The sequence below is a fragment of the Erithacus rubecula genome (assembly GCF_903797595.1).
Source record: "Erithacus rubecula genome assembly, chromosome: 5".
NCBI classification, from domain to species: domain Eukaryota; kingdom Metazoa; phylum Chordata; class Aves; order Passeriformes; family Muscicapidae; genus Erithacus; species Erithacus rubecula.
In genome coordinates this window covers 66,776,042-66,786,922 of record NC_136687.1, presented here as the reverse complement: position 1 = coordinate 66,786,922, position 10,881 = coordinate 66,776,042, and the positions used below count along the sequence as shown (strand labels likewise).

At 60.9% G+C, this 10,881-nt stretch overlaps 1 protein-coding gene and 1 long non-coding RNA gene across 3 annotated transcripts; one reads left to right on the top strand and one right to left on the bottom strand.

Moving 5' to 3' along the window:
* Window positions 1–4,719: 4,719 nt before the first annotated feature.
* On the top strand, window positions 4,720–9,074 carry GC (GC vitamin D binding protein). Its single transcript, XM_079306002.1, is given in 21 exon segments — window positions 4,720–4,872; window positions 5,952–6,021; window positions 6,464–6,518; window positions 6,520–6,555; window positions 6,557–6,597; window positions 6,678–6,742; window positions 6,745–6,815; window positions 6,818–6,891; window positions 7,062–7,194; window positions 7,298–7,392; window positions 7,618–7,697; window positions 7,700–7,731; window positions 7,733–7,747; window positions 7,836–7,973; window positions 7,975–8,039; window positions 8,308–8,318; window positions 8,321–8,439; window positions 8,539–8,609; window positions 8,611–8,634; window positions 8,790–8,922; window positions 9,005–9,074. Coding segments are annotated over 21 exon segments (1,491 nt in total). The 5' UTR covers window positions 4,720–4,763; the 3' UTR covers window positions 9,059–9,074.
* LOC306802175 lies at window positions 4,977–6,521 on the bottom strand. 2 transcript variants are annotated; one of them, XR_013774294.1, is made up of 4 exons: window positions 6,431–6,521; window positions 5,926–6,065; window positions 5,694–5,829; window positions 4,977–5,050 (listed from the first exon to the last, which is right to left on the bottom strand). It is a non-coding gene; the product is annotated as an uncharacterized lncRNA (long non-coding RNA). The 2 variants fall into 2 exon arrangements; XR_013774295.1 differs by lacking the exon at window positions 4,977–5,050 and adding an exon at window positions 5,183–5,221.
* Window positions 9,075–10,881: the final 1,807 nt, after the last annotated feature.

Below are 10,881 nucleotides of genomic sequence, written 5' to 3'. Positions count from 1 at the left end.
CGGGAGCACCGGCAGCACCGGGAGGAGCGGCAGCACCGGGAGGGGCGGGGCCGGCCCCAGGTGAGGAGGGGACTGGGGAAGCGCTCGATGAGCCGGGCACCTGAAGAGAGAGAGCGAGTGTCGTGTGCGGGGCTCAGGGAGCGTCCGGCGTGTTCGTGCTTGAGAAACGGACACCAGCCCCCGCGTTTGGGGCAACGGGCTCTTTTGGCCCGTTTTAGGGTCTTGAAATAAATAAATAAATAATGTTTTTTGGTTTGTTTGTTTTACGAAGTCCTGTGCTTTTTAATTTTTTTGGTGGGGGCGGGTCTCCAAGTCCTGTGTTTTTGACACATGGAACCAGCCCCACCCGTGCTAACTTGGGTCTGTGGAAGAGACTCCAGTTCTGTTTGGGGCGTGCCAAAGGAGGCCCATCCAGGCACTGTAAGGCTTTGACCGGAGAGCCCAAATCCCGCGTTTTGGGGCTCAGGGCAGACCCCAGACTGGGGAAGGGGGGTCGGAGGGAGCAGCGCCAGGGCGGGGCCGCGGGCGGGGCGGGGTCAGCACAGGTGAGCGGGGCGGGGTCAGCACAGGTGAGCGGGGCGGGGTCAGCACAGGTGCGCGGGGCTCCAGGGCGGCTGCGCGGGGCGGGACCGAGGGCATTTGAACCCTGGAAGCCGCCGCGGGCGCCATTTGCGCCCCCAGCACCGGGTGGGGTCGGCTGTGGCCGGTTCGGCTCCCTCGGTGGGGGCCAGGTGAGGTTCTCTCTATCCCTCTTTTCTTGCCTTCTTACCCCTCACTCCTTTTCCCCCTACTCCCCTATTCCCTCCTGTCCCTGCCCCTCTATGCACCTCGACCTCCCACTCCTTTCCTTTTCCTCTCTCCTCTCCTCTCCTCTCCTCTCCTCTCCTCTCCTCTCCTCTCCTCTCCTCTCCTCTCCTCTCCTCTCCTCTCCTCTCCTCTCCTCTCCTCTCCCGCTGTTATCCAATCCGAGCCCCCCTCTATTCCCTCTCCTACCTACACCTCTCTCCCGCACACCCAGCCTCCTCCTACACCCCTCTGCCCCCCCACAAACCCTGACTCCTGAGTCTATTTACTCTTCCTTCTCATTCTCCCTGCCCATCTCGACCCTGACTCCCCTTACTCTCCCCTCCTGCTCCTCTATGCCCCCTCTTACTCCCCCTGTCCCCCTTATCCCCTCTTATTTCCCTTATCTCTCCCTTATACCCCCAGCTCTCCCTTATCTTGACTCTCTCTCCTTTATATCTCTATTTCTCTCTTTTCTCTCCTCTGTCCCCTGTGTGTCCCCGCGGTTCGGGGTGCCGGATAATAAAGCCCAGAGGGCCGGAGCCGGCGCCCCCCCGCGGGGATCCCCCCCCCCCCCACACACAGACCGTCCCCAGCACCGGGGGGCGGCTGTGCCCCCCACACTGGGGGCGGGGGGGAATTGGATGGGCCCCCTCACTAGGAGGGGGTCCGGGGAGGGGGGTATAGGATGGGCCCCCTCACTAGGAGGGGGTCCGGAGGGGGTTTAGGATGGGCCCCCTCACTAGGAGGGGGGTCCGGGGGAGGTTTAGGATGGGCCCCCTCACTAGGAGGGGGTCCGGGGGGGGTGGGAGGGCCCCCTCCGGGGGGGCCCTGGGGTGGGGCGGGGGGGCGGGGCCCCTCCGGGGGGGGGGCGGGGTGGGGGGGGTCGGGGGGGTCCGCCCCCTTGGCCCCTCCCACCCTGGCCCCTCCTCCGGACGGGCTCCGCCCCCGGCCCGCCCCAGGACCCTCCTCCGGACGGGGGGGGGGGGGGGGTGGTTGGGGGGGTGGGGAAGCAGAAGGGGTCACGTCACTCTGAACCGTAATTTTATATAACAAACAAGCGCAATCTCCCCCCTTCCTGACCCCCCCCCCCCCCCCCCCCCCCCCCCCCCCCCCCCGGTCCCGTCCGGAGGAGGGTCCTGGGGCGGGCCGGGGGCGGAGCCCGTCCGGAGGGAGGGGCCAGGGTGGGAGGGGCCAAGGGGGGCGAACCCCCCGACCCCTCCCACCCCGCCCCTCCCCCCGGAGGGGCCCCGCCCCCCGCCCCACCCCAGGGCCCCCCCCGGAGGGGCCCTCCCACCCCCCCCCCCCCCCGGACCCCCTCCTAGTGAGGGGGCCCATCCTAAACCCCCCCAAACCCCCCCGGACCCCCTCCTAGTGAGGGGGCCCATCCTAAACCCCCCCCGGACCCCCTCCTAGTGAGGGGGCCCATCCTAAACCCCCCCAAACCCCCCGGACCCCCTCCTAGTGAGGGGGCCCATCCTAAACCCCCCCCAGGACCCCCTCCTAGTGAGGGGGCCCATCCTAAACCCCCCCCGGACCCCCTCCTAGTGAGGGGGCCCATCCAATCCCCCCCGCCCCCAGTGTGGGGGGCACAGCCGCCCCCCGGTGCTGGGGACGGTCTGTGTGGGGGGGGGATCCCCGCGGGGGGCGCCGGCTCCGGCCCTCTGGGCTTTATTATCCGGCACCCCGAACCGCGGGGACACACAGGGGACACAGGGGGACAGAGAAAGGGACAGAGGAGAGGAATGAGAGAGAGACAAGGGAGAGAGAGATGAGCGGATGAGACAGAGATGGAAGAGAAGAGAGAGGAGAGACAGGGGAGAGCCGGGGGCGATAGGGGGGAATTGGGGACACAGGGGACAGGGAGGGGGGGATAAGGGAAGCAGGGCCGGGATGACAGGGAAGGGGAAAGGACGAGGGGCAGAAAGGGGGAGGCTGGAGGGGAAACAGAGCGGGTGTCGGGCTGGGCAGGGGAAGAACGGGGCGGGAAGGAGCGGGGAGCGGAGCAGGAGCGGGAGAGAAGGACGGGGGAAGGATGGCAGAGGGGGAAGGAGGGAGAACAGCAGCACAGACAAGTACAGAGAAAGAGAGAGAAGTACAGAAAAGGAGAGAGAAACAGGGAGAAGGACAGAAGCAGAGAGAAGGAGGGAGATGCAGAGAGGAGGACAGAGAAGCAGAGAGAAAGAAGCAGGGAGAAGGAGAGAGGATGACAGAAGGAGACAGACGGATAGAGGACAGAGAAGCAGAGAGAAGGACAGAAAAGGACGGAAGCAGAGTGAAAGAGAGAAGGAGAAAGAAGGAGAGAGAACAGAGAAGCAGAGGGAAGAGCCTCACCGGGGCCCCGCCGAGGGAGCCCGCACCGGCTGCTGCCGGCACCTCCGAGCGCTGGGGAGAAAATGGCGCCCGCGGCGGTTTCCGGGGTTTAAAATGCCCTCGGTCCCGCCCCCGCGCAGCCGCACTGGAGCCCCGCGCACCTGCGGCCGATGTGTGATATGTCACACCTGTGCGGCCTCGCGCCGCGCCGCGCACGCGCCCCGTGGCCTCGCCCCGCGCTCTGTGGCCCCGCCCCTCACGCCTGTGCCGGCCCCGCCCCCGCAGCGCTGTCTGTGGCCACACGGGGGCGCCGCGCTCGCACCGCGCTCCGTGTCCGCCAGAGGGCGCCCTGCGGGTCCGGTCCCGGTACCGACCCCGGTCCCGCCTCGATGCTCCCGACGGGGAGCGGCGGCACCGCAGGGTGCGGACCGAGCCCTGCCTGTGCCGGGGTGTCCCGGGGTGTCCCGGGGTGTCCCGGGGTGTCCCGGGGTGTCCCGGGGTGCGGGACCGAGCGCTGCTGGGATCTGCCGGGGGTCCCTGCCGGTGGCGCCTCTCCCCCGTCGGGAGGATCGGATCGGGACCGGGATCGGTACCGGGCCCGGTTTCACCGCTCCGGGACGGGCGCTGCCGCTCCTGAGCCCGGGCGATCAGCGGGGTGATCCCCGGTGATTCCCGGTGCAGGCGAAGAACAGAGGCCAGGACCGGGCGCTGCCCCCACCCTCCCCGGCCACCACGTGAAAGCACGACAGGAACAGTTCATCCGGGAGAGGAGCCCCTTCCATCAGTTCACAATTATTTATTCGCACCTTTCACACATAAACCATTAAGAACAGGACATTGTGATCTCCTGCAGGATTGGGTCCCAAGCTGCAGCTCACTGTCAGTGCAGAGCACTGGGAGGAAAAGTTGGGATTCTGTAAAAACCACGGTCTGCCTTCCTCCTAGGGGATGTGGTCTGAGAGGGAATATCTGGTCTCAAGTGGGGTGCAGCGTGCATGGGGAGCCTGAGCACATTTGGGGGTCAGGGGTCTCACTGCAGCAGTTGGATCTCCATCCCTCCTATTTGCTTCCCTCTCACCAGGCTCCCAGACAGGCCCAGTGAAGATCACTTGACCTGCATATTCTCCTCTTCCTAGGCTTGTCTTAGGACCCTAGAAGGTGACAACATGTTGAGTTTTCATTTTTGTAGGGACAAAGGGAAAGCTGCACTGTAGGGAGACCCTATAGAGCTCTACAACACACCCAGCAGAAATCGGGATGAGGTTGCAAGGCCAGAGGCCCCAGCCCAGCAGCGGTAGGAATGAAATCCTGGGGCTGAGGTGCAGTCTGGAGCTGAGCTTCCAAGGATAGCAGCTGGCATTTCCCAGCAGGTTTGGTGTGCTGACATCCCAAAAAAAGTGTGTCCATCCTCAGATCAGGCACTGTCCAGAGTACACAGAGCTTTCCACTCACAGGGTGCACTGAATGCTTTTTCTCCTCTTGCCATTCACGTTGCTCCCAGCATCCTCCACAGATCCCGAGCTTCCACGGCCACCCATCCCTGTTTTCCCAAGTTAATGATTTAAACCGGGTGGATTTCTGAGGCAGCCAGGCCCCAGGCAGCAGGCCAAGGATGCTTGCCCTCTGGGATTAATGATTGTCCCGGCTGCCCCCATAAAAACGCCGGGATGGGGCTCCCGGTGCCGCTTCCCGGCAGGAGGAGAGGAGCTGGCTGCACCATGAGGGCAGCTCTGGCCCTGCTGCTGCTCCTGGCTGCTGCAGATGCCATGCACCGAGGTAAGGCTGTGATCCTGGTGCTCTGCTGGCCCCTGGGATGAGGGACAGGGGACTCCTCCAGTGGTTTTTGGTGGCCTCCCCTCTCCCAGGCTGCAGCCGAACTGCTGGGCAGGACCAGAGAGGAAAGGGAAGGGGTGGGAGGATGGTTTGGTGTCCAGGGTGCCACTTGGGGCTGATGCTGGAGGAGGAGGGAGGTGAGAAGACAGAGCTGCAGGGATCAACTCTTTCTAAAGAAAAATGGGGTCTCCTGACCCTCCTGACAATCATTCCTCTGTAAAACTCACCCCTTGATGGAAACGATGCTCTGCCACCCTTTGCTGCCTTCTCAGCTCCACAGGGAACCACCCACCTGCAAAAAACACCTACAGCTTGCCTCTCCCCCACGGCTTTATAGAAGTGAACAGAAATGTCACAAGTTGGGACCGACAGCTGGTGTTCCTGCCAGGAGAGAGACCTCCCTTTTCCATGGCTGTCCCTTTTTTGGCAGCCCTTGCCTTCACCCTCCCCTTCCATTCCCACCAGGGCGATGTGACCCTCATGGCCCAAACCCCTGGGCTTTGTGGAGGTGACTGTGCCCCACACTGTAATCCCAGGAAACACCAGTATCAGTGTTTACCCTGCTGGTGCCAAAGTCTGACCCCACAAAGTCTGTAACACAAATTGATCGCATTTTTCCAGGGATGACAGCATTGCTGGGAATGTTGCCACTGCTGGCTGCTCCGTGGACCTGACCCCAGAGCTCCCAGCCCTCACGGTTTCCATGCCCTGCCAGAAAAACCAACCCCACATGTTCCATACTCAAAAACTGCCATGTGATTTACCTGTGGCTCTCCCAGCTCCAGAGAGGGTTTTCTCCCTGCCCCTTTCCCTGGCTGCAGAGCTGGGGCAGCAGCCTGGATACCAGGAATGCTTCTCCCAGAACAGCTGTGCCAACATCTCCCCAGGGACCACCAAATCCTACTTGGAAAAAGAAATAATGGAGTGAAAAAATGAACAAACCTCAAGTGAATAGAGTGTTCTGTGGTGGCAGAGCATTCCTTGTTCCCTGCTGACAATTCCTCCTTCTCCTGCACTTTCAGGGAAAGCTTATGTCCGGGAGAAAGTCTGCCAGGAGTACAGGACTCTGGGAAAGGAGAACTTCCGAACCCTGTAGGTACCTCCTGCTGCTGGTGCCCTCTCAGGATGCTTGTCACCTGAGCCTAGAGCAGAAAACAGTAAACAGAAATCTTGGAAAAGGGAAGATAGATTCAATTCATCAAAAAGGGGAGATGCAATTCAGCCCCTGGACTCTGATTGCTTTTAAAGGAGAAAAGTTTGATTCATTGTTGAATTCCTCAAATCCAATTAAGCATGTAAATAATTAAGAATTCTAGGAGAGTTGACACATAGTCCCCTGTAAGTGCCAGCCCCCAGCCTGGAAGCTGTTTCCAGTTCCTTTCCTGGCTGTTTTCCAAGGAATATGCTGTTACTTCTCACAGTCACCACAGCCAGCACCATAAAACCCATTCAGGCAGAAACGGTGATGTAACCTGAGTTCTGATTGAAGATAAAGTCTCACCTGGCTCTCCCTGTCCTCGCTCCCTGCTCCCAGGACCATCATTGCCACAGCAGGAAATATTCCAACGGCAACCTTTGAGGAGATCAGCCACCGTCGTCCGGGAAATCGTCTCCCTGGCCGAGAACGTGCTGCGCCCACGGGGCTGAACCCTCCTGCTACGACGATGGGTGAGACTGGCCAGAAACGGGTGGTGGTCCCCAAACCAGAGCTGGGATGGGATGGCCGGTAACTCCTCTCTCTCCTGCAGTCCACAGCGCTGTCCATCAAGTCCTGCCAGCCCGGACTCGCCCTTCCCGGCGCATCCCGGCACGGCGAGTGCTGTGTCCAGACGGGGCTGGAGAGGAAGCTGTGCCTGGCTGCCCTCAGGCACCCACCCCAGCCGCTGCCCCCCGCTACCTGCAGCCCTCCGACAGGGAGCTCTGCCAGGCTTTCCGCCAGGACCCCCGGGAATTCGCTGACAGGTGAGCCGGGGGGGGGAGCACCCCCTGAGCCTGGCTGGGTGCTGCCAGTGCCATGAGCTGACAGCTTGAGGTGCTGCCTGGAGAGAGCTCCCATCCCTAACACCTCTAATCCCCACTCATGCTCCCGATCCCTGATCCCAAGGGTCCTCCTTACCCCATCTCTGCCGCAGGTTTCTTTATGAGTACTCCAGCAGCTACAGCCAGGCTCCCCTGCCTGTGCTCGTGGGCTCCACCAGGACCTTCCTCTCCATGGTCTCCACCTGCTGCATCTCCTCTGCACCCACTCCCTGCTTCCTGAAGGAGGTGAGGCCCTTTGGAGCACTGGGCTCGCTCCCCGGGGAGCCAGGCAAGCCCTGTGCTAATGGCCCTGGAAGAGGAGGACATTTCCATTCTCTTTTTGTGGCAGAAAATGGAGAGGAAAGCCCTCTCTCTACTCACCCTGACGTCACACCGCATCTGCTCCCGCTTCTCGGCCTACGGGAAGGACAAAGTCAGCTTCAGGTACGGGGGCAGATGGCCTCTCCATCCTGGAACTGGGCTGGGAGAGGGTTCCTCACTCACAAACACAAGCTGTAGTTCTGCTGTCAGTCCCTGGAGCTGCTCCATGCACAGCTCAGCTGCAGAGCCAGCCCTGCGCTCCCCATCCCCTCCCTCCCCACCCTCCTGCCGGAGCTGTTCCTGGGAAGGGGATCCCCCCGAGCCCCCACAACACCCTGTCCTCCCCAGCTACCTGATGTCGCTGGCTCAGAAGGTTCCCAGTGCTTCCTTCGAGGAGCTTCTCCCCCTGGCTGAAGATGCTGCCGAGCTCTCTGCCAGTGCTGCGACTCGCTGGCCGAGGACCTGCATGCAGAAGAAGGTAGGGGAGGCTGGAGCCCATCCCAAACCAGCTCCTGAGTCCCAGCAGGAGCTCAGGGACCTGCACATGCCCTGCTGCCTCTCTGCAGCTGCTGGAGCACACCGCCAAAGTCTGCACGGCGCTGTCGGGACGGGACGGGCGCTTCGTCCGACTGCTGCAGCGGCAAAACCCGATGGAGAACCATTTCTGCATCCTGGCCATGCTGCCAGCGCCGCCCCCCCAGCTGCCCAGAGGCCTATGAGCCCACCAACAAGGAGCTGTGTGGCAAGGAGGGGGCTCTGCACGCCAGCAGGTGAGCGGGACCCGCGGGCACCAGGGTGCAGTTCATGGAATAGAACCATTTAAGTTGGAAAAGATCCCCAAGACATCATCGAGTCCAACCTGTCCCTGAACCCCGTCCGTGCTTAGATCATTATGGGGTTAACCAGGGGAACTCCCTCAGGGAATTTGTGCCACCAGGCAGCCCCAGGGCTGCACCAAAAGATGTCCAAAGCAGCCCCCATCCCGTCTGAGCAGCGCCCGCAATGAAAACCCGCGTGGGCGGTCGTTTCCCGCTGCAGGTTCCTGTTCGAGATGCGCGGAGGCAGCCCTGCCTCCCCGATGCCGTCCTGGCCAAGCTCTACGACTCCTCCGGGAAACTCCGGGCGGGATGCTGCTCCACCAAGGACCCCTCCGCCTGCTTGGACTACAAGGTGAGCGCTATGGGGGCTCCTGGGGCTCCCTCCTGCTCCCCCTCATCGCACCAAATCCCCGCAGAGGCTTTTCCCGGTAATCCCACCCTCTGCCCCCAGCGCAAGCGGATAGAAGCAGAGCTGTTCCCCTTCCTGGAAAAGGCCCACCAGCTCTGCGGGCTGTACCACAGGCGCCTTCCTCGAGTTCAAGAAGAGGTAAGCCTTTGCCTTAAAAAAAAAAAACAAAAAACGCCTGCATTACTGGGTGCAAGCAGAATTCGTCCAAAATTCGACGCCAAGCGCGCCTCCCCAAAAGCGGCGCGGGTGGGAATGCCGCAGTTCCCGCTGTCACCGCGCTCCCCACGCCGCAGGCTGCGGGAAATCCTGGCGCAGGCGGAGCCCGAGGCCGGCCCGAAGCACCTGGAGCAGCTCCTGGAGCAGCGAGTGTCCTTCGCCTCCACCTGCTGCCTGCCCGACGCTCCCCCGCTGCTCTGCGCTTCCAAGGTACCGCCGCATCCATCCCCTCCTGCCCCCGCGGGGCCCGACCCGCTCCGGGGCTGCCCTCGCCTCTTCCCTCCTTCCCCAGGTGAGCTCCGAGCTGGGACAGGTGTGCAACAAGGAGTCCTGCCTGTTGGGATAGCGGACCGGGATAGCAGCAGGGATGGCGCCTCCCGGACGGAGGAGTGGGAAGCAGCAGCACCGGGAGCTGGGCTGCAGGACGCCCGGCGGATGGAAGGTGTCACCGAGCCCACAGCGCCCTGCCTCCCTCGTAACCCTGCAGCCAAAATAAAGACGATACAAGTCCCCTCCGTGCTGCTGGGAAGGCTTTGTGCACCCTGGGGGCGGCGGGGAGGGTGGGAGAGCTGCCCCTCCGCGGGCAGGGAGAGCTCCCAGCCCCGATACCGGCAGCTGAGCTCTAGAAAACTAAGTGAAACCACGGAAAACACTCATCAAATGCCCCCAAAGACAGCAGTCTGTGGGTATTGGGGGATTCAGCTACCTGGAAGCAACAGCCCATCAGCTGAGAGGGGGACCTGGGCGCCCCCAGCCCCCTGCAGCCCCCCACCTGCCCTGGTGAGCCCTCCCAGCACGGGGGGGTTTGAGGATGCTGCAGGCAAAAGAGCCCCAGGTTGGGGTACAGGAGGATGGCAAATCCAGCCCAGGAAACAAGAGGAAAATCCCCTGAGCCCAAATGTGGAAGCTCTGTGTACAATGAGCAAGGGAAGCAGATAAGGACACCTGGGCACAGAGATGAACAAGAGTGATAAAACAGAGCTAAAACCAAGAACTCCCTGTTCAGACCAGCTCATCCCTCTTCTGGGGAGCGTTGGCAGCCCCTGGATCACTGCTGACCTTCCCTGCAGTGTGAGAAACAAGATGGATTGGCAGGCAGAGTCCTTGTCCATCTCCTGCCTGAGCCCCTCTTATTTTGGGGTACACAGCTAGACACAAAGGACAGCCTGGCTTGAGCTAGTTTGGTTTTCTTCCCTGAGGATCCCACTGACCTGCGACTGGACCTGCTGCACTGGAGCAGCAAAAACACTGATGCCAAGGCACTGGATCCACCCACTTCCCTCATGTTACAGCCTGCCTTTGGCATTCATTTTCCAAAACATTAATTCCCAGTTTTTCTATCTATTTCTAATTGTTTCCAGTTAGTAAGTTGGGTTTAATCTTGTTCTGTTGGGGTGAGTGACCCACATCTCATTCCTGCACCCAGGTTCACATCCTTCCCATTCTGGATATGCAGGGTAAGGCCTGACAATTCCAGTGACCTTTTGAGATGCCAAGGAAAACTTTAGAAATGCCATTAAGCCAAGGACATCCCTGCCAGGTGACACCAGCTCTGCTTATAGGGGGGAAAAGCCACCCAAAAATACTCAGCTGCTGATCAAAACAATGAATCATAATCCTCTTACTAAAACCAGATTCCTTGGAAAGTTCAGGTTGCACCTGTGTGATGCCAGCCAGCCTCACCTCCCCTGGGATTTCATCCTGTCCTTGCCAGCCTGGGCATAAACCAGGTGGTTTTTCCACTCTGTTGCACCGGGGGGTTTTATTTGTTTTTTAATAATAATTTTCTTTTCCTGCTCTCATTCCTCCTGCCCTCAGCACCGTAAAACCCACAAGGTGAATTCACCCCCTGCCTTTGCATCCCACCACCTCTCTAACCCATTTCCAAAAATGCAATGGAAGCAGCAATTTGGTTGTGTGGGTTGTGTGGGTTGTGTGGGTTTTTTCAAGTCCCCAGCCTTGTTGCTCAGCACAACACAACCTAGGACCTCATCAGGTTAAAGCAGGAATTCAGTGGCAAAGCAGGAATTCCAGGGTGGCATCCAGGGAAGCATCACTTCTTTACAACCAGGGAATGTAGGGCTGCTATGGGAAAAGCCCCAGGAGAATTATTCGAGGCACTGAACACCCAGCACTGAATAAACAGCCCCAACATTAACCTGGCCAGTG